The following is a 22,178-nucleotide window of genomic DNA, read 5'->3' as shown; positions in this document are numbered from 1 at the left end:
AGGGTGCTATCAGAAATGTCAGTTTCATGGCGCTCCCGACTGTCAAACTTATCAATGCAACAGATTTTGTGGTCAGCTATTCAGCATGGAGGCGCTCGATTGAAAAGATTGACCGGTTTACTAATTGGAATATAGTAGAATGTATCAGTTTTGGCGGCATGACTTCGCTTATCGCAAAGGTCTTGGGTAACTCAATTTCAAATATGGTTCATGTGCCCCAGAAGCGCGCGCCCCCAAGAGGCCGGTTCCTCACAGTAGGCGGGCACGAGCTTCGCTGGCTCAGACGCTCGGATAGCGTAATCGCGTTGCCGGAACTTGAGACCATAGGAACTGAAATTCAAGCACCATGTAGATATGAGCGGGTAGAGGACTGTGGAGCGAGTGTCCTACAACTCGAGTTTCGCAGACCAAAGCGCGGAGCGCTGTCTTGGCATAGCTGTTGGGACAGAGAACACCGACGAGCTTGCAGGCATAGCGTCCACTGTAGCTGCGCTTTAGTCTCTGCTTGAAGGCAGTGCGCATCGTGAGGACCTCCTTTATATCGAAATGGCCAGTGTATGAGTCATTGTCTTTCTAGAATTGACACAAAGGAAGCACGGAGAGAAACTCAGTTTGAAGCAGCAGGAACGTTTCATCCGAATCAGCCAAAACGGTGTTTTATGCTTCAGTGCAGAGAAAAGCCACAAGTGGAACTGGGTGTGGCCGAAGTTTTGCAGGGAAACACGACTTGTCAGGTGACTCCGTTCTTCGATTTTTTCCAAGAAGTTGTGGTTGGAAAGATGCACTTGGCGTCACCAATTTCTCGAACGCAGTGCTGACGAAGCCTTATCTCGCTTCCCTTCCATATAGAGGAAACTCAAGCATAAAGATGCGGGCACAGCTTTCAACGCTACCTCGCCGCTTCTTGTCCTCCCGGCCACGGTGTGAGCGGCTGGACTTGTCGGACCACAGCGTGGCGTACCGGCACAAGAGTCTCTGGGAGTTGGTACGTGCCCTGGGCGTACTCAAGGCGTGCTCTTACGACGTCTTCGTGGATAACAGTCACTGGGTAAGTGATGATCTATTGGCTGAAGAAATGAACGTGGTGGTCAACTTTCAGTGCTCTCGGAAAATTTTATGCGAGTCATGGAGTTGGGGTACAAAGGAAGACTTCCTGCAAATTAGCGTGCACACCATTATCGTTAGCATTAGGAGCTTATTAAGCAATGCTATTTAGCTATTTCCCTCGTTGGCCTAAGAAAAAAACATAACTTTACATGGAAAACAAACAATGGCAGCAGGTAATGCACAAGCAATGCTGGTAACACGTCCCTTTGAACTAGACCTTTTCTTTTTCATGAAATTCCCACAAGATCAGAATTTTCGGCGTCTCGCAAGCAAACAAGGTCACAATCGCACCAGAAGGGAAGTTGTAGTACCATCAACAGACAACACGCAAAGCAGTTCTTACTTTTTCAAGCTATTTGTATTCGGGTGTCACAAAGCCAGCGTTCGGTTCCGTTCTGCCATCGTTTAGTATTGGGAGTGGAAACGTCCCCTGTGCACCACGTCAAAGCTCAATGTCACTATAAAAAAACAAATACATTGCAGACAATCATAATAGGAACGTCATCACAATTACAATTCATTCGCAGGGAGCTGTGAATACTATGTAAGTATCGCTATACAGTCGGCGCCTAGGCTCCCATGCAGTGACTTTTTCTGTCCCTTCCAGGTTTGCGCACGTTGGCGTGAGGAAAAAAAATAGCTGTATTCATTTAACAATGCGCAACCAGAATGCAGCAAACATCGTAGACGCGCTTTGGAAACATTTGAAAGAGAGCAGGATTGTTATTGGCGAAGACGTATGAAAAAGAAACGTCGAAGATGAACGAATGGGATGGAGGGAAGTACTGTGGAATCGAATGAGGTGAAAAGTCAGGGCATCTGGTGTAAATACTAGATTTAAAGAAGGCTGCATGTGGATGGTTGTCGATTACGCAAATGGAAGCGGGTACAATCAATGCCATTCGCTCATGAATTTTTTAGCACAAGTTCTCATTGTGGTACTAAAAACAACCAATAAAACGTGGAAGTTAGATATATCGCAGAAACATCTCGATGTAGAGCAAAGGCCAATAAAATCCATTTTTAAAACTTATTATGGACAACCAGCCCAAAACGATCATTATTTTAACTGTACAGTTTGACCATGTGCCTTATGTAACGAGCACTTCGAAGTGAATGATTGAATGTGTGCTAATTTAATTCTGTTCTCGGCAAGGCGAACTGTTGTGCTTTGTACATTTTGGTTATTCTGTAAGTTATCGTTTTCTTCTGGTTCACAACGTTTTTAATGTAATTTCAGCTTTTTGTGATTCAAGTTAAATTTTTTTCAGTACTGTTAGGGCTTTTTCCTTGCGCATGCATTTTTTTTTGCTACAACAGGAGATGATGGATTTAGTGGTGTCCCAGATCCCAAAATGACATTCTGAATTACCTGAATAATTTCCCTGCGGAGATAATCGTCCATTTAGTAGACCAAAGCAAACAATAATACTTCTGTGCAGCCGGACAGCTCTAAAATGACGCTGTAGGTGGTCTGGCAGCCCGTATATCTGATACACTAGAACAGTCAGATGAACGTTATTGTTTTGTGCATAGCGTCGTTCGAGATGATTCACTGGGTCATATTTCAGGAATCGAGGAATGCACAAATTCATAGTCAATCAAAAAGTTGAGCCAAGCATGAAAAATGTTATTTTCCTTATGTAGGAGGACTATCGGTTCCCCAAGACGAATTGCCAGAGGGAGCTCGCTTCATGGGCTCCTCTCGAGTAGCCACTCAACTTAAAATGCTTGAAGCCCGGTATCGTTATTAAGCCAAGTTTCTTGGGATATAACCCCCAACCACCTGGCTGCACCTAGTAGAGTAATTGAATCGCCCAGTCACTAAAAAACAGCTCTATGCGCGCCTTCACCGAGGCCATCTCAGGGATGGACAACTTGCCTATGAACATGGCGATGCTAGCCTTCGACTTATACGCAAAAGCCAGCCTCGTAATCACTAGCTTGACAGCCATGTTCAGGCAACACCGATGGTCGACGATATCGAGGCAGACGTCGTGACTCAACTCCATATATTTCGTGCAGCGCTTCTGCACTCTCGAATACGCATGTGCACCATCCATACCGACCCACTAAGTCTGCAGACACCGTCTTCGCCGCGACCGATGCAGGTAGGAGCCGGGATTTTTTCAGTCCTGCACCGGCGGGGTGACCCTTCGGCGACGTCAAACACTCACCTCAGCCTTCTCCAAAAGCACTAACAACATAAGTTCTTTCAGAACCGAAGTACTACTACGGCGCGAGCATTTTTTCTAAGCCAACGCAGAAGGCAGAATGGCTCTGGTCTGTGCTATTTGGTGCATAATTTCTTCGACACGCGACAGCAGTGTGTCGTGTTTCTCCCTCTTCCTTTGTGTTCGATTATTTTCAAGCTGATTTCCATCGAAGAAAAGCAACGCAGAAAGCGACGGAAAAATTAAAGTTTTTCGTAGATGCAGCGGTTAATGCAGCAGACACAATGAGGCTGGCTTACATAAGTATGACATCGAAATAGCGGTTTTCACCAACCGCTACAACCAGGAGGATCGACGGGCCGACGAGCAACTCGACATGTTTTGACCGCCGCTCTGCGTGGTATATCTGGTTTCAGATGTGTACTTCCGGAAGAAGCAAGCGGATGCCCCGATTTCGGTGCACGATTAGATACTCGAGTGTGGCGAGTCGCCGCCGAGGAAACGTAAACAAAATATTAGCAAAGCATGGTTCGCGGCACAATTCATCTACACGAACATCTGGCTTTGCCCATGATGCAAAAGCCACGCTTTCATCTCGCGCGTGCCGCTCCGTTAGATCTCTTGCTTTGCCTCGTCTTCTCAACAGCTGGTCGCCCTCGCGTGGATATCAGATGAAAAAAAAATTGCAAACTGTGGGCCTTTAGGAGAAAACTCGGAGGACGTTTAACCCTTTCCTTTAAGAACGGTACGCGATGTGTTATCGGGCTCCGTTCGCATCATATAATCATTCGATTGCCATGCTATACGGCAGCGCATCCATCACATTACACTTCAGTGCCGACATCATCGTACCCACTAGTAGCGCCCACAAGTGGTATAGCTTTCCACTTCTGCTCGCATGACATCTGTACGGGCAGTGCGTTACAATTTTGGGTGTTTTAGTGGCCACCGCAAGGTGGCGCTACGGGATTTTTAGCTCACGGTCATTGTCTTCAACGACGCTGGATTTTCTGTGACATGGGGGCCTTAACGCCATGCCCTAATAATGGCGGCAACCCGCTCTGATGTGGTCGACCCGGAGGAGTCTGAGCAGAGGAGATCTAATGGACCAAGCTAAGGGGCAACGTCATATGTTTACCTAGAATACATTGCTCAGAAAGGACAAATGACAAAGCAAAGGCGGGACTGGCGCTAACTGATGCTAACTAAAAAACTAGGTTATAGCTATAGCGCTAGCGCACAGACCAGTCCCAACTGATAGCTCGTGCAGGCGGCGAATGCGTTAGCAGGCCGTCCATATCGTTATCACAGCTATTTCTTGGCGTAAGTGGCGTTACACAAGTTATGATTACCTTTTTTTCATTTTGTCGTAGTCCTGTCTGTCTCTTTCATTCTTTCATTTCACGTATCGAATGTGTGTGTACTATGAGGATCCACAATAAAGAATTTTGTTTAAAGTTAGCGCTGATACTGTTGTTGCCGTGTCCTTCGTCCTTTCTCGGCTATGTATTACTTGTAAAAACCATGTGCAAACTCACCCAAACGTTTTTATTCTCCTGAAGGGCAGCTCGGCACGCTTCTATTCGTAGTTTTATGCAACTTTAGCGCAGCGTGAATAACGGGCCGTGCACACATGCAGCTCCTGAGCACGGGCGAGCGCATCCTCGGCCGACGCCTGCTGGGCGCCTTGGTCGGCCCCACCTTCTACCGACAGTTCGTGGGCGGCGACACGCCGGCTCAGATGCGCGCGTGCGTGTCTCGCCTCAGCGATGCCGGAGTCCGCACCATCGTGGCCTGCTCGGTAGAAGAGGACCACCACCACCAGGCGTCACCGGTCAGCGGTGGATCAACCATCGACAGGTGATACCTGTGGCCTTGAGATGCGTGCATGAAACACGTGGTACATGTCACAGGGTGTGTTCTACTTTGGGATATGTCCCCTAATTCGAGTTTTAACGTGACACCTTATTAGCCTAGTTGTGCAAGATTTTCTGAAGCGGAAGGTTTTGTGATACACAGAGAAGTCATTCCTGGATAGACGGTTGGGAGGTGAGGAAGCACAGAACTCACTGCTGATTGGCTGACAGGTGAAAAAGGAGAGCAACGCGCCGAGAGGGGTAGTTTAGAGGGGAGGCAGAAAAGAGAAAAAACGAACACTTTATAGAAGAACACACCGGAAGGGGGGTTGATGGATGGAGATGTACGCGATGCCGGTGGGTTAACTTGGGCATTAGAATTAGGTTCTGGAAGAACGCCAGGGTTTATAAACCGATCGTAGATATAGTGTGGCTTCATTATCGTATAGTTTTAGCAGGGGAACTCATGGCAAGTGTTAAGCCGCCAGGTTGTGAGGTACACAGGTACGAGCGGCTGGCATATTAGACAAGTTTGAATGAGAGAGTAGGTTTCACTTATGTAGAAATTCGTCATTCCTATTCTGGAGCGTATAGTTGGCAAACAAGGCCGTCTCAAATGCAGTCAGCCCCCTTATCACTGAGCATTGCCATGATCGCTAGTCGTACACACTACTACGTTTTGCACACATTCAACACGAACAGAAAGAGCTTTATAGTATCAGAAGCAGGGCATGCTGATATTAGTGCTTATTATATACAAGACCAGAAGGCAGGGATATGGACAGAAGCATACATGTGAAGGACCTGTTTTGTTTAGCTTCTTACCTGTCACCGTCTTTTTTTACACTAGTTTCAGTTGTGAAGACCGAAGAGTTCATTCGCGAAGCCAGTACGTCTCGCTTCAGTCACTAACAGTACTTCATTGGTAGGAGTGATTTCCCGACAAGGCGAACGACACTGATTCAGTTGCGCTTGAGGGCTTATTTATAAGCATATCAAAAAGCAAGGTAACCAAAGAACGAAATAGCGAAATATTTCCGGAATATTTCGAAACATTCCGAAGAGAAATATTGTACTCCTTAGTTTCGGATAGCAATGCCGCTTACTTGTATGTTTATGGCGAGTGGCGCTGTTGCGCCGCGTTTCACTTCAGTAATGCTTGCTGTCTGCGTAGAATGTATGGAATATTTGGTTTTAATGTAATAAAGTTGATCGCACATGATGTTTCTTGGTTTCCTTATAGGGGTGTTTACTTGCTTCTGAGGCTGAGCGTGGAAATGAAGTTTGCATGGCTGTTAAAAAGGCCGTTAAACGTAGCCAGGAGCATTATTAATTGAGCGACTGCTGTAAACCAACACGCTTGTATAAAAGGTTGATGCCAGTGGCACTCCTGCGCGTTTCCGCCGGTTTTCGTACACAGGATGCACTGGGATCCGCTGCCCACCTCTTCTGCTGAACAAACACTCTGTTACAATTATGCTTAGCCACTTTTCTGGTGGGCCAACAGCTAAGGTAGAATAACTGTGAGATTGCTGGGTACACATCTTGATTACTGTGAAAAAATTCCGCCAGCTTCGCAGTCGAAATGCGGATACTGAGGAAAGGCTGGTAGTCTTCTCCATGCAACGTGAGTGAAATCCACCCTCCTACACACAAAGTCCACAATCCACCCTCCTAAAGTCCAAAATCCAAATTGCCAAAGTCCGCAGCAAACGCCCGCGCTACGAACCCAAAGGAAATGGTGAGAGCCCCGGATGCGTTGATAGCGCAATCGAATAGACGCCAGTTTCATCACGTGAGGGACCGAGGTTCGGTTCGTAGATGTGTTTTTTAAAGTAAATCTTTACTACTTTCGTCCACCGGTTTCACCGCGGATGCGCAAGTTGACCTTTTGACCTCAGACACACCCCCTGTGTCACACCCCTTGAAGCGCATCGCGTTATTCTCTGGGCCCCCTTTCGGCACTGAACACAAGGCCCCGTTTCCAGTCGTTCTGCTCCGCTAGCGGCGGCGGCCGCCGCAATTGCGGGCGCTCAGCTGACCGAAAAGCGACCAACCCCACCGCCTCCCACACATGCGCCGATAGGTCGTCTCGGGCTACGTGACTCATCTTGCGCACGGCGAAGAGGAACATCACGTTCGCCGCGAATGAAATCGAGGTGGGCCTCCTACTGTGGGCGTCGCACGGCACCGAAGTCCTTGGCCTAGATTTTTCCTTCTCTCCACTTTGCTGCGCCGGGTTTTGAGGGACGCTAGGCACGGATGGAACTCAAACAGCTCCGCTGTTAAAAAAGCGCAACGCCTTAGGACCTAAGAAGTGACGAGCAAGAACGCTCGGGTCTGTCTGCCATTTCTGAGGTCCTCGTTTGTGAGCTGTTTTTGAGTAATAGTCAGAAGGGTTGCTGTTGCTGTTTACTGTTTGTATTAACGTTTGGTTGATATTGTTACCCCATTATGCCCCTCCTGCTCGGTCTTCCATGGCCTGCAGTATGCTCTTAAATAAATAAAAATAAGCATTTGGGCCGACCGGGATCTATAGAGACAATGACGATTATGAAGTTTCAGCTTCTTGGCAAACTTATCGTGGATAAAATGAAGGGTGTTTTAGCTTCTCGTGCCTCAAGAGGACGTCGACGCGACGAAGGAAGGTGGAGTGGGAAATAATTTGGGTAGAGCACAGTGTATCGACGGTTCGGCTGGCACATTTCCTACGCCTATTTGGTGAGTATTAACCAGTTCGCGCGGGCTGCGCAGGCGTGTTTCAATGTACGGGCGGAACAGCGAGGCCATCCTGTCGTGCCTGCGCATGTCTTCTGAGCTGAACGCTGATGCGCCACTGATGCAGCTGAAGATGAGCGGCCTGCTGCCACCGAAGCTACTGGTACGTGACAGTCGACGCGTCCCTGTGTTTGTCCCGGTGGCTAAGCGGACTGAATTTCCTACTTTTCTTCCTCTTGTCGTTTTTATCTTTGAACGAAAATGCTCTGTTGCGTGCCTACAATAGGCGAAAACGTGTACGAAAGCATTCGTAGATTTACTTGTCCCAACTTTGGGCGCATAGATTATGAAATAGCTGCAGATAGGGGTGCTACGCGCACAGCAGCGAACGGCGAGCACCAATCTTCTTCATGGGCATGACAGCGCTACTGGGCGTCCGTACCAGCGAGCACTTCTCACTCCGCCAGCGACGCAGTGCAATGCTATGAACGCTGCTATACCTCAATGACGAACAGAATCTATTCTCGACGTCAGAAAATTATTTAGTGGGTGGTCGTTTTGTAATATCTTGTATACTTTTTTGAGGTACATTATATGCGAGTCGTTGTCAAAAGCTATTTATAAGTCTGTGGAGGTTGCATCGGTCTGCGTTTCTACGCATAAAAGTAGCGAAATCTCGCGTTGGTCGCACTGGCCGTGTACAGAATAAGTATCCTTTCCGAAATTCGCATTGATAGCGATGTTAATATATTATTCCCCTATTTCAAATGGTGCAATTGGATGCGTTCTCATGCATAAAACGAAGCTATATACATAATTTAGGTTATGCGCTCTAAGGTTGAGATGTGTCGCATGATGTGTCGGATTTTGAAAAGCGTGTACTTTCTCCAGTATTTTAAGCATTCACTGTGCCACTACTTTTCTTTGTGTACTGCTATCATTCCTGTTTTTTGTCAGTTTCTTATTTTTTCTTTCTGTTTTTTCACACTTGTTTGACCGTTTTCAGAAATATGTACCAATTTTCAATGCGGATTGATGCTTTTTTTATGTAATTGATCCCTGCCCACCTGCTTGGTCTTCGGACTGCAGTATGTCTTAAATAAATAAATAAATAATAATAAATTCTGTGTACTCCTGGTCTACGTTTTGTATTTATTTAAAGAGTTGCTGATGATAAATTTTTTCGTGACCAGTTTGACTATTGCCTGGATCATTTTCATCAATCGAGGTTTGCTTGGAATTTCCTGTTGGAAGCTAGGACATTTATTCGATGATTTTATTCCCGTTGTTGCCCTGGCTTGTTCGTTTTGGGGCAAACATCTAAATGGAGATAAGTAATACCACGTGTTTGTGTAATACCACGTGTTTGTTCAGGCATGCAAGCCTTCTGGTGTTAGATGATTTATATATATAGTACGGGTTTCAGCTGGCTATGTTGTGAATCAGCTGTTAGCTTCTTACGGCTGCTGGCAGGACTTCGATTTTCTTGGCCCATTTATTCAGCCACTAACGTTGTTTCTCTCTATCTCTCGTCGCTCGCACTGTACCGAAGTGACGCGAGAACGCAGTTTTTATTGTTTCGCTTTATTGCACTTCCTTCTTTGCTATTGTTTGTGCAAAGCTCACGAAAAGCTGCCGCCGCTTAGTTTAAATATATAACTCACTCAACTTCATCAATTGAGCGGCAGTCACGAGAACACGTAAAGACCTCTGCTTCCGGTTTCTAACACCGTGTGAAAGCAGAAGCCAACCGACCATGCTATTCGCCGTAACACGAAAAAAAAAAAAAGAAGACCCAGAGGAATTGCACCTCCCGTCCCTCCCGTAGGAATTCCGGCCTTGACCAGCCCGTGCTTTCGCTAGCGGAGGCCAACCTTTAGTCCAAGGGTCCCCTCGACCGAACCGAAATTCTAGCCTCGCGGGGCGGGCCGAAAACCTATTGGAAAACAGCCTGGCCTCGTTATTGGTAATACCCATAGGAGGACACTTTTATATGCGCGCATACGGTTTCGGCTGAGGGGCAGCAGGCGCCACTGCACGTGCGAATGCGCGACGGAACTCTACGCCGCAATGCATTGTGCTGTTCGGGAGTTTTTAGGAACTCCTGTTTGAACCTAAGACATTTCCTTGACAACTTGATTTCATTTCTTTGCATGCTAGGTTTGGGACCAGCAGCTGAGTGGTGATCAATACTACCATCTGTTTATCCGCGTACGGAAGCTTCATTCTCTGAAAGCTAACAAAGCTGCAAGTCCACTTGAAGCTGCTGAAGAACTTTATCCAGCTTCAGAACAGCATTGCGGAATCCCTAATTGGCCAGGTGGAGCAGCATTCGAACCAATAGACCTTTTTTTAGGTTGGGTGACACCCCGCTCTGCCGAAACTCATGTATATGCGCATACGGACTCTTAGCGGCAACCTTAGGTCCATATGTAGGAGGGTCCGTCCTTTGAGCTGTGCACTATTACGTTTCCAGGCTGTTCTCTGTATATATGTTTCCAGCTGTTATTCTCTGTCGTATAGGTTTTCAGCGAGGTCAGGACTTCTGTTTGACTGAGGGAACTTTGGACAAAAGTTAGCTCCCGCTTGCAGAAGTGGCAGGGCTACGCAATGCCGGAAATCCTACGTCAGGGGCGGAAACCATTTCTTCTGGGTTTCGAATTTTTTCACGTTTGGCATGGGCGGCAGCGCAATGTCCGAGGGATTTTACGTTCATGCATCATCACAGGAGGATATAACACACGTACTGGTATGTTTTAGCGGTTGCCGCTTGATGCAGTAGCTATAATTTTCTGGGGTTTGCTTTCCAGAAACTTTGTAAGAATTGGTTCTTCAAGAATTTCCGGTTTTCGAGATAAGTATATGCGTGTGTGTATGTATGTGTGTACATGCATGTAAGTGTGTAAAAATATTTTTTTCTCACACAAGTACTTGAGTCGAATGATTTACTTTATTTCGCCCGTACGTACGAAATTGTACTTGTACATGTATAAATTTGTATGTGCCTATTATTGTGCACATGTTTTGTGTAAGTATTACTGCTTGTATGTGAGTTTTGTATTTTGATTGCTGCACCTTCTAAGTACTAAGTTGTTTTTGCAGTTTATATCTGCACTCCGTACTGTCTTAGGGTAGCGAGGGCTCGTTAGGCTTAACCGCCTATTGCCTCGGTAGGCATTTTTCTACGAAAAGAAAAAGATAAACTGTACTTTACTTAAAAAAAGAACCATGTATACTTGCTTCAGCAGAGGGGAGCGTTGAGCTCAATGTTTCATTCTGCTGAGCAAGCTGATTGCGCAGATTATTCCAAAACTATTCGGTTTTATTGTGGTTGCCAAAAAAACACCTCTTGCACTTTTTATGCTCATAGCATTGTGCTTGATCTGCCTATTTGAACAGAAAAAATGACTTTCTCTTTCTGCTAGGACAGGTACACTTGAGCAGCATTTTCCAGTCTGCCGGAGAATCGGAGCGCCTCGTCATTTGCTTGGGGGACGTATTGCGCTCCAGATCCTACAAGGTAAAGTATACTTGATTATGGATAGAGAAAAACCACGTAAATGTGTTTCAGCTACTTTGGGATTTGCAATCGTATTATCCAGGGTGGCCGACTTTTTACCACACCTATTAATGGTTAATATCTTACGGGTCAGGATTTTCTAGCCCGCAAGGTGTTCGCGCTTTTTATTAAAGGTTGAAGTTTTCTGTGCGTGTTCTTGGTGCTGTAAACGTGGCATTCATTGGCGTTAAGTTCCAGATGAGCGAAATCATCCACCAATACTCGTAGCTCACATAAAACCAGGAGATTTTCGTTCAATTGCCACAAAAGTGAGAATTTATTACGTACGCTGACTTTAGAGGCTAATGCCTCTGTTTGCTTCAGCGTTATGTCAGGTTGAAAAAATGATGGCAGAAATGAGGGGCCCAGGTGCAGTTTATTCGTGTACGAGTACAGTCGAACCTCGTTTTAACGAAGTAGTATTGGAGCAGTAAATTAGTCCGTTATATCCCAAATTTGTTGTAACAGTATGGTTAAAATTCGACTTCAACAAATTGGAAATCTGGCTACAAGAACACTATGTTCTACGCTTCGAACCCACTACAAACGAAGTAATCATTCCTTGTCTACTCATCGCATTTCGAAATAAATGGAATGGAACACGCGGAACTGAAACTGCAACACAACAAAGTGTGCTCGACAAAACAGGCTTGCGTTCTTATTTATTGGTAGTAGGATGTGATCTTCGTCAGGTGGCTTCGTACAGCACCGAGCAGGATGAAGCTTTCCTCATTGTCCACGAACAAAAGGGCATCTTCTACTTCCGCAATTTCGGACGTCGGTAGTTTCTCCAAGTAGCCTATCAGCCTTCCTGAAATATTTCTTCGTTATAGCCGATATCGACGGTGCTGCTCTAGTGGTTTCGGTTTCGTTATAAACAGAATAAGTGTCACTGAAATAAACCGTGGCCAACCAAAGTTAATTTTAGCTCGCTTTAGCCGATAATTTGCTATATAAGTGTTTGTTCAAACGAGGTTCAACTGTAGATTTCCACTAATCGTTAGCACTCACGTCCTAGGGAAGAACTGAGAAAATCAAGGAAGAATATGAAGCTATCAGAAGCTTGCTTACGGGCTAGTCAGAACATTTTTGTATTCACATTTGGCGTGCACCACATACTTATACAAGAGACAGGGACGAGGAAACAAACGAACCACCCGTTATCCGCACCAACGTGTGGTTTGTCGCTTCCTTCGTCCCTTTACCTCGTATAAATATTAAGCGCACGCAATATGCGGAGAAAAAATGCGTCACGTTAGTGAACGAACACGCAAACTTTATTGGAAGGGCATTAGTGCAAAATTATGGGCATTTTATTATTCCATGCACACTTAATTAAAGTTCGGTTCGTAAGCTCGGAGCATGCTCACCAAGTACGGTATGATGCCATGGTTTACTCGGGGTTTTATGTATGGTTTAAAACCACGTTCAACGTTTCCCCGCAAGCATTAGAAGGTGGAAGCTAGGCTGCGAAGCCTTGTAGCAGACAGAGCTTTCGCTCTCGGACAAAGCACAGAGTTCAGGGACTTGACGGTGCACTGCCTGTTTGCTTCCAACATTACCGCCATCCGAACCTTCTGGAAAAAATGGCTGCGGCTTAGCTCAACTAACCTTGGATATGCAAAGGGAAAGCTTGGCTTAGCCTGGTTAAGTCTTAGTTTCACTTGGTTAGCCTTTTGATTAAGCTGTAAGTATTATACCATTTTTACAAAGCACGCCTTCGTCTACGGATGGGGTCCCGCTTTTGGCGTTTTCCGAGCGGAAACTGCTCGCTGGACGATATCAGCGGGGTGGTCAGACTCCGCTTACCGGAAACGGCTCAAAGCCTCCAGCTACCGCGCAACGCTCGGCGAAGATGGTCCGGCCTCGCTCTCATTTATGGCCAAGCTCGCGTGCACGCGGCGAGTCACTTGGTCAGGCGCGAACCAGCTGCGGAGAGCGCATGCGAAACAGCGGCGGCACAGCGGTGAACGCGGCCCTCTGCGGAGCTCGGCACGGCGAGTCACGCGCTGCGCAGCTACGGTCAAATGGAGGTCAAATCCACCGCGATGGCGAAACCACTCGACGAGATTAGTAAAGCCAGAGTCCTTCAAGAAGCATTGAGGGACTCTGGTAAAGCTTTGCTTTAAGACGTGTTTGTAGCGCGCAAGGCTCGAATGACGCCCGAAACCGTGGTCTGGCTGAACGCGCCGGTAGTTGGAATGGTGCCGGCGATTTTGATCGTTTCAAGGCGGCTTAAGTGATTGATTGATTGATTGTGGGGTTTAACGCGCCGACGCAACGCAGGCGATGAGGCGCGCCGTAGTGGAGGGCTCCGGATTAATTTTGACCACCTGGGGATGTTTAACGTGCGCCGAAATCTCATACACAAGGGCGTTTTTGCTTTTCGCCTCCATCAGAAAAGCGGCCGCCGCGGCCGGGAATCGAACGCGCGACCTCGTGCTCAGCAGCGCAACACCTTAATTAGCCACTGAGCCACCGCGGCGGGGGCGGCCTAAGTGTGTAAGATGGCCATGGTGAACCCTGCAAACGGGGTAATATCGCGTGAGCGCTTTTGTTAGGTACTCTTATGATGGTCTATAGTGTTATTTTTAGTCATGCTATTGAATTCTTTCAGCCGTGTTAACGCGGTGCTGTACTTAACATGGTAGAACCGATAAGATGAATCCGAGCAGGACACAACTGGGATTCCTGTAGGGACCAAGGGTATCTAAGTTAGACGGAAACTTAGTGCGCTTTAGAGAAAAATTCAAACCAGCTTTCATACCGTTGATAAAACGTACTAGCGAACGGCCCCAGTTTCATTTGACGACCGTTTGTATGAGTTCACGGGCTTACTATGCATTAATTCATCTGAAAATTTTCTCTCCAGGAATATTCCGACTTGAAATTGGAGAGGAGTGACCACGAATTTCTCAAGCTGGCGTTGAACAATCTTCGTAATATTTGTGAAGTAAGCCTTTTTTATATAACTGGATAAATAGTTTGTGCTGATTCACATGCATTGTTTTTCTTGGTGCACTTTATCGAGTATCGTCATCGTTCGGCTGTATTGAAGGAAATGTAAGAACCTTTTTTTTTCTCAAAACATGGGTGACAAAGGTTGCGCATATATGGGAGCTGTTACACTTTGGACCAGACTACTGACCGAGACCACGACGCCGTATCATCGGCTTCCACTGTAGAAGTGCATGGTTCCTTGAAACAGGCTGAGTAAACAAAGGAAAATCGTTATTGCCAAAGCACGCGACAACCCAAGACACAAAATTACGTCCACCTCCCCTCGCGGGAACCTTGGTGTGATGCGACGCTGAGGGGGGTTCAAGCGCAAGCGGAGAGCAACCGTCGACCGAAAGGCCGCCGGAGAGCGGCGCACCGGTTATATGCGCAGCGCGCCCGAAGGAGAGGAGACCGCGGAGAGAGAGAGTGCCGCGGCTATGACGCAACACAATCCAACACAATTCACTTTAATCCAATCCAATACAAATCAAATCCAAGTCAAGCCAAGCCAAGCCAAGCCAATCCAATCGAATCCAATCCAATGCCCCTCGCGAGAGAGTGTTCGCTATCGGAGAGGAGAGGGGGAGAGTGGCTGCTAACTACAACAATGGACGCACGCGGACAACAACAACGGACGCACGCAGGAAGGACAGGGCTGCCGACAAGAGATGCTTTCCGCGTCGCATCTAAAAATTCGGCTGTGAAGACATGTCGATGCCAATCCTCTACCGCTAACTGAATGTGGCGATTACCTTTGCGCTTCATTATAAAATCTCGGGCCATCTCCACTAACGCGAAACCAGGGAAGGGGCGAAACATGCAGTATATATGTTTTTGGTGTTTTTGCCCACGAAGATAAAACTGTTGGGAGGTAGAGGTATACAGCTTTGCTTGAAGCACGAAGTGTTCTAGAGCGAGGCGTTGGAAAACTGGTGTCTCAGTAGGTTCATTTAGTACGCGTTACCTTCTAGCGCGAGGCGGTGGAAAACGAGTGTCCCGGTGTTTTAGTGCCGTGACTATACGGCAACGACGAACGAAGATGACGACAGGAGACGCTCACGGCCCGAACCCCTAATGGAGTTCGCCCCTAAAAGTAGGTTACCTTTGGCGATAACGGTGCTTCAGAATTTAATTTTCGTGGTCATGCCATGCGAGATGTACCAGACGACGACATTCCGTGGCGATATGTCCCGGAGAGTAGGTTAGATTGGCCAACAAATTTTTCAAGTTGCCATAGCCTTAACACATTTTCCTTCATCTCAACGCACAAACTAGAACTGTCGGATGTGCTTGCGATCGCGGCATCCACGGCGGCCAACGTTTTTCGGGCTGAGGAAGTAAACATGTTCGTTATTTCTTAAAGTGAGATATTCTTAGAATATTTTACTAGAAACGCTTTCTGTGCATTTTTATATGGTGTTGCGTTCTTGAAATGCAGCGATTTTTGTTATTTTTTTCGGTTGGAAAACTCGGCCAGTGAAGTGGTCAAGCGTAGCTATAATTTAATATCTCGAAGTTTTACGCGGACAACCAGTCGTCCAAACCCTGTCTTATCTGGTGTGATGTTGCACCTCACGCCTCCTCAACTATCAGCGAGCGCCTTGTCGCAGAGAAACTGTCGTAAAGAAGAAAAATCAAGTTCAAATATGTTCCACGTGACGCTGAACCCTCTAATTTAAACATGGTGTCCTGTTGAATGAAAGGATCGAAGTGTTCATAAATATTTACTCTGAAATTTTTTTTAGTGCTGCCTGAATGATCTGTATACCGCGCCAACGGACCCAAACCGTCAACGACTGTTCTACTGTTTTCATAGAAGTTGCGCGCCCTGATTTCATGCTCATTTTTTCTGTGACGTTAGCCAAATTTTCTTAGTAATTGTATAGCTGTTTTTATTTTGGAACTGTGGTGCTTAGCTAGCCTCCAGGTATAAAACGCTGCAACCAGGTCAAGCCGATAATACATGCCGTTGCACTGCCGGTGTCAAAATTGCAGACTTCAAGAAATACCGGTGTCAAGATTCTTGTGGATGCAGAGTACGCCGACATGAATGCGGGCATTGAGCTGCTCGGACTGGCCTTGATGAACGTCTTCAATGAGGGCACGCCGATTGTGTGGAACACTTACCAATGCTACTTGACGGTAAGCAGACGAATAAAATCTCAGAAATACATTTTTGGATGTTCGGGTGATTGGAGCTAGCGGTAGAAGAGCTCACCACTCAGATTTTGAGTTGCTATTCGAATAACGAGAAACACAGTTCACTAGAATTAAATTTTCCCGTATGCGGTCAAGAGAAACTGTGTGGAGCGTACAAATACAACTTCGTTTATTTTGAAAGAACTAGGATTCAGTAGCTCACTCAGCTCCATTGAGCCACAAAAGATGTTTTTTAACGAGAAAAAAAGCAAGAAGTATTTAAAAAATTCCCTCGCACTTCCCCGAGGGGGAGAGTGTGTAAGTGCGAATGCACGCTGAACGGTTGCTGTTAAAACTTGCTGAGAGATATCTCCTGATAAAAAGGAAGCGTTTTACATAGTTATCTCAGCTTTGAAATTTCGTGTCGGTACTCCTTTAAGCGGGTGCATTAGCCCTTCTCACGCCCGATTCCTGGTCAATCCCTCACGTGGGTATGTGCCATGAGGAGGCGCCCAACACCCGCAGTCACTGAGCGGAGAGAGGAGGAGGAGAGTAGCGCGCGCCCATCTCCCCCCGTTGCTAGGGAAGACGAGGAGGAAGACGAGGAGCGCGCGCACCCGCAGCGGTTGCTATGCGGACTACGGCGGCGGACGATTCAGGCTCGCTTAAGAAGTGCATTCGCACTTAAAACGTTCAAATTTTGCACCACAGTGACGTGTTATGAGCAAGAATGACGTCATACGGGCGAACAATAAAATATAATTTTCGGTGCGTTAACTGCACGTTAGCATTCAAGTAATGCAGTAAAATGGAACTAGAGGCCCCATTACAGACGTCCAGCCATGTGTCGTCGTGACAGGTCAGTAAGGCGGCCGCCAATAGCACAAACAAGGTTCCGTGACGTCATAGAAAAGCTGCGGGAAATTGGCGAGGGGGTCGCCATGGCTTCACACGTTTTCTTTAATATATCCGTTATTTCTTCGAATATTGCGATGATATTGGTATCCTTGTTATCGGGACTAAGCAGTCTTTCTAATAAACCCAATTTGTATTTTGTCTTCATGGTTCCTTTAAGGAGTTCGCGGTGCATCAACTCAATGTCTAATCAAACCGACCGTGTTTAAAATGTTAGTTGTGATTCACAGGGTTCACGTCGCAAGAACAGAGCACTCTATAGTGACTAGAAACCTGTTTGGCGCAAGCAATGCTAGAGCCAACACCGGGGATTCGCCGGTAGGAAGGTGGTCGTGATATTAAGCCCGAAAGGATTATTGGAATAGAAACCAAGGGAGGCTATTAGTCGGCAGGTTCTGAATATCATGGCAAAAACCTTGGTGTGACGCTTTATGGGGCTTGTTCACGGCATTGTGCGGAGAACGGCAGGTAACGTCATAGCAGACTGAAAGTTATGGGCTGAGTACTGATTTGTTTGCTTTGCGAAGCTGTTCATAGAGAGATCGTAAGTGCAGTTTCAGCAAACGCAGGTATCGCGAATTCCAAATTTCCCGGTTTTCTGAACTTTCTACAGCGTTATTTGTCTTGGCGCCCTCACCTAAAAAAATTGCCTGTGTTTCGGCCTCCTGAACCTCCCCCCAAAAGAAGGAAAAAAAAACAGACATAAGCCCTATTTAGTGTTTGGATTCAAACCCGAGTCCTTTTCGTTGCCATTGCTGCACTGCCATCTTGGCAACACGCATGGTAAAGGCACGTTACGCCTGCAGGATATACAGTGCAATAGAATACGTTCGGTGGCTATACTGACAGTCAGCGCTACGATCAAAGCAACTTGACCAGCTGAAGAAATAGGGCGAGCCAATTTTGATTGATTATGGAGTTTAACGCGGCCAAGCTACACCTGGGCTATGTGAAGAGGGATCACGATATTCAGACGTCTATAAGGGTCACAATCTATAAGGGTCACAATGATCACAACAACAACGCGGAGTAGCACACGGATCTGCTCCTCATTTTTCTTGTCCCGCTGTAATTAACCGGCCTTTAACCGCAACCGTCACCGACGCGAAATGGGGTCATGGTCATACGCGGATCGCGATCATCGTCGTGAACATTCTCGTGGGCCCTCGGAAATAATGTCTTCTTATCAAGGGTGGTGTAACGCTGCCACTTGTGCTTAGCCACGTTACTGAAAAGAAGGCCCTCATTTATTTATTTATTTATTTATTTATTTATGGCCCCAGGGGCATTACTGAGGGGAGTGGTACATGAGCAGTACAATACAAAAAAAAAAGGAGAAACGTAAGACAATTTGGCAACGCGTATACAAGGCAAAGGAAAAAAGATAGTAATACAGCCAAAAACATCTCAGCTTAGTTTTTTCAACAAAGATATGCATTATTGGACTGCGAATAAAGCCTTACGCTATTATGAGAGTCTGCAGCCGAACTGCTGACGAATTCGCCTAAAGTTCTTGCTTTAGATACCGTTATCGCGAAAAATCACCAGTGACAAAGGGACGCCAGGATACAAACGTGTCATCTCCTACACAGCAAGGTTCACGTGTTAGAAGCTGCCTTACAGTTCTCTCTGCTGAGATGACCCGCATTAGAGTGATGCGGAATTAAACGCCAGTGTCCGCACAAAAAGACGCGATTCACCAGAGCACTTTGTCACGACGTTAATGTTAGATCAACGCCGCCTGTATTAACATTGCCTGACGCGTCGCGCGCTTTTCAATGGGAAGGGTAGGTACGCTTAGTTCAGGCACTGATCCGCTATGTGGCGCATGCCGGCGGACATCTCGCCTTACGTCACTGCTCGTGAGTCGCGAACGCTGCACCCACTTCTACGACGTGTGTCTGTCAGCTTGCTTGTTGGGCTTCAAGGGCCGTTTCGCTTACATCTTAGCCGTGACGGGGCGCTAGTTCTGTGGCGCACTGGGGATCTCGTTCAACGTGTCGCTCGCTTCATACTTGCTGCATTTTTCCAAAGATAAAGACGGAGGCGGACTGAAATAGTCTAAGAACATACTGATTGTCGGGTAGACATATAGCTAACAGAAAACGATATTTTCGGATGGGGCAGCCATTATTTTAGTGATATGTTTCTTTCTGGAGTATTTAGAGAAGAAAAAATTGCGTGCACGTTTTTTGTTCAGGCGCTCACTTCTACGATTACTTTTCAATAATATCACGTGCTTTTAAACTTCAGAAAATTATAGGAAACAAAAGGATAAGCAACTGCGATCCTGCCACGCTGTCCGGGCGCTTCTACAGTACAGTCCTCAATTTTTGAAGTGCGTACCGATGCGGAGTGCGAACAGGGGGGTCAAAACAATACCTCAATGCGGAGGGGATAGAGGGGGGATGCCCCACTCAGAAAATTTCAGGGCCTGTGATCCGAGTAGATAAGCGCGCAAAGCCGGCATCAGCCTCCGGCAGCGCAAGGGATTTTGCTTCGTGACAAAGGAAGTTTTATCAGTGACAGACCAAGACAGACAGGCATGGTGAAAAACAAGAAGGCGTAGGAGCGCCGCCTCGGGAACGCTAAACAAACTTTCCACTATTTTGCATAGTTTCCGAGAAGCGGCGCTGGCTGGCGGACACGAAAGCACGCTGGAAGGCTGCGGAGCGGGGAAGGGTAGGAGAGAGCAACAGGAGAGTGGCTGTTTGGCCATTTTTCGCTCACGCGTTAGGCACTGTTTATACAGGCGGCGTTGGTTAGATTAACCATGTGCCTACTAAGTTTCACGCCTTCTCTTATGATAGTTTTCGAGTAGCGGAGACAGTACAGCGTAGGGATTTCTACTGTTAGAAATTCCCATTATATATTTATAAAACACAATTGCAGGCTGTACTGTGATTGTAACGACTTCACGATCGCGGGAAACTCACCGAACTCATTTGCCCCACCGAAGGAGACCCCGGCAAAAGTGGAGCGTCAGCTCGCTCTGGCCACCAGGATGGGCGTCTCCTTCGGCGTCAAACTGGTGCGTGGGGCTTACATGGACAGCGAGCGTATGAAGGCGCGAGAAGCACACTACCCCGACCCCGTCTGCCCCGACTACGCGGCTACGAACGACAACTACGACCGGTGAGACCGTGTCTGGTATACTTCCTGACAAGTTTGAACTATTGCCTTGTATCGAAGGAATCTTAGGTTACCGCATGGTTCTTGCACTGCAAGGAATAAAACAGAGGTTTGGCAGACAATGCCGAAATAAAGTATCAGGTTTAGCCAGGACAAAACAGTTGCCTGTCGCAAGACGTTTGCGAATGTTCTGTAGTCTGAACGATGGTGAGTGCTACATTTCGTGACAGTGACAGTGCAACACCTTGTGAAAGTGTTGCGAGAAGTCTAACAGCAACGTTTCTGTAGATGGCGCGAGCAGTGGAACGCGGGAAAATTGGATTGACACTAGAACGCCTTCACTGTGTTTATCGTGGCAAGGTCAAAAGTGAGGGGAAGAGCATGTGGGGTGGGTGGGGGAGAGACCGGGGTGGCTGAATACTATTGTCTTTCGAGGGCATTTGCAACAAAGTGAGCAGATACGCGGTCATTTTTTTCTGCACTTGGCGTCTATCAGAAATACCGCGTCCGTTGTAACGACATCGTGTGTGAACTTATGTGCTGCGAGGCACGCTTGGAAATTTTCTGTCAATTGTAACAGACAATCCGGAACCAGGAACGAGGAATTTGGTGAATCTACGCGGAGCTTTCCGTATACAGGTTGAAGTGTGAATGCTTTATGGGTACGTAAGTTAACAATACATTGTTGGCGAAAATAGTTTTTCGTTGTTCAAAATTTACTAAATTGCTCTCAATTATTCTGGACACAAACTTTGGCTTTTAAGGGGATGACAACGGTCATAAAATTCATACACCTAACCTAAAGACTGACCACTTTGGAAATTTTATGAAAGTAGTAACCATCCGCATGTAGCATGCATGGACCAAAAAAACATTTTCAAACGCCAGATGGAACAAAAAAGGAAACAGATCACAGGAGCTATATACTGCACACAAAAAAGGAACGCCACTGAAAATAAAAGACGCCAGCACAACAATATGGGAATACACTTATAGAAGTGAAAATGACCAAACGATGACGCTGCTCTTGTTTAGTTCTTCGAATGAAATGCAGCAGGGCTGGGCCTACACTATGTATCAAAAGGGATATTTTGTGGCAAGATAGGTACAAGCCCGGCACTTTTGTTGCGATGCAGAACGTTAATAAGACATGTTGATATGTCGCCCTCGCTGTTACATCGACCCAGAAGATGCTGAAAGCACTGTGTTTTACGTAAATAATGCGGGGAACAAAATTTTACGGTTAAAAAGTTTTGACAGCGCTCGGGCTCGAAGCCGGGCGTTCGCTCCAAAACACGTGATTCTGCTCCTAGGCTACTGAGATCGAACACCGCAGTTCATTTTGCGGTTGCTTAGAAGAATAGCACTGTTTGAGGCCAACCTGTAGATGGCGCCAGGTAGGCGCGGAGCGGAAGTGCCGTGCTTGAAGTTGTACCAATCTGGGAACGGATTATCACGTGGCAGAAGTCAGCGTTCAGGCCTAGAATATAATGAAATCCATCGCTATTGAACTGATATACCTGGTCATCCAACCGATATGCCCTGAAACCTCGTTATTACGTAACGTGATATAACTAA

At 46.7% G+C, this 22,178-nt stretch overlaps 1 protein-coding gene across 1 annotated transcript in view; it reads left to right on the top strand.

Moving 5' to 3' along the window:
• The first annotated feature begins 407 nt into the window (after positions 1 to 407).
• LOC144169144 (hydroxyproline dehydrogenase-like) overlaps positions 408 to 22,178 on the top strand; it is a 33,085-nt gene continuing 11,314 nt past the window's right edge. Inside the window, exons 1-8 of the mRNA XM_077698172.1 lie at positions 408 to 734; positions 850 to 1,048; positions 4,921 to 5,141; positions 7,892 to 8,018; positions 11,286 to 11,375; positions 14,287 to 14,367; positions 16,410 to 16,556; positions 20,428 to 20,603. Coding sequence (XP_077554298.1) covers positions 869 to 1,048; positions 4,921 to 5,141; positions 7,892 to 8,018; positions 11,286 to 11,375; positions 14,287 to 14,367; positions 16,410 to 16,556; positions 20,428 to 20,603 — 1,022 coding nt within the window. The 5' untranslated portion in view covers positions 408 to 734; positions 850 to 868. The remainder of the gene's footprint in view (positions 735 to 849; positions 1,049 to 4,920; positions 5,142 to 7,891; positions 8,019 to 11,285; positions 11,376 to 14,286; positions 14,368 to 16,409; positions 16,557 to 20,427; positions 20,604 to 22,178) is intronic.

The sequence above is a fragment of the Haemaphysalis longicornis genome, unplaced genomic scaffold, assembly GCF_048455015.1.
Source record: "Haemaphysalis longicornis isolate Haplotype H1 unplaced genomic scaffold, Haemaphysalis longicornis Haplotype H1 scaffold_2, whole genome shotgun sequence".
Lineage (NCBI taxonomy): Eukaryota > Metazoa > Arthropoda > Arachnida > Ixodida > Ixodidae > Haemaphysalis > Haemaphysalis longicornis.
The sequence above is the reverse complement of the archived record's forward strand: the minus strand, read 5'-3'. Positions and strand labels throughout refer to the sequence as shown.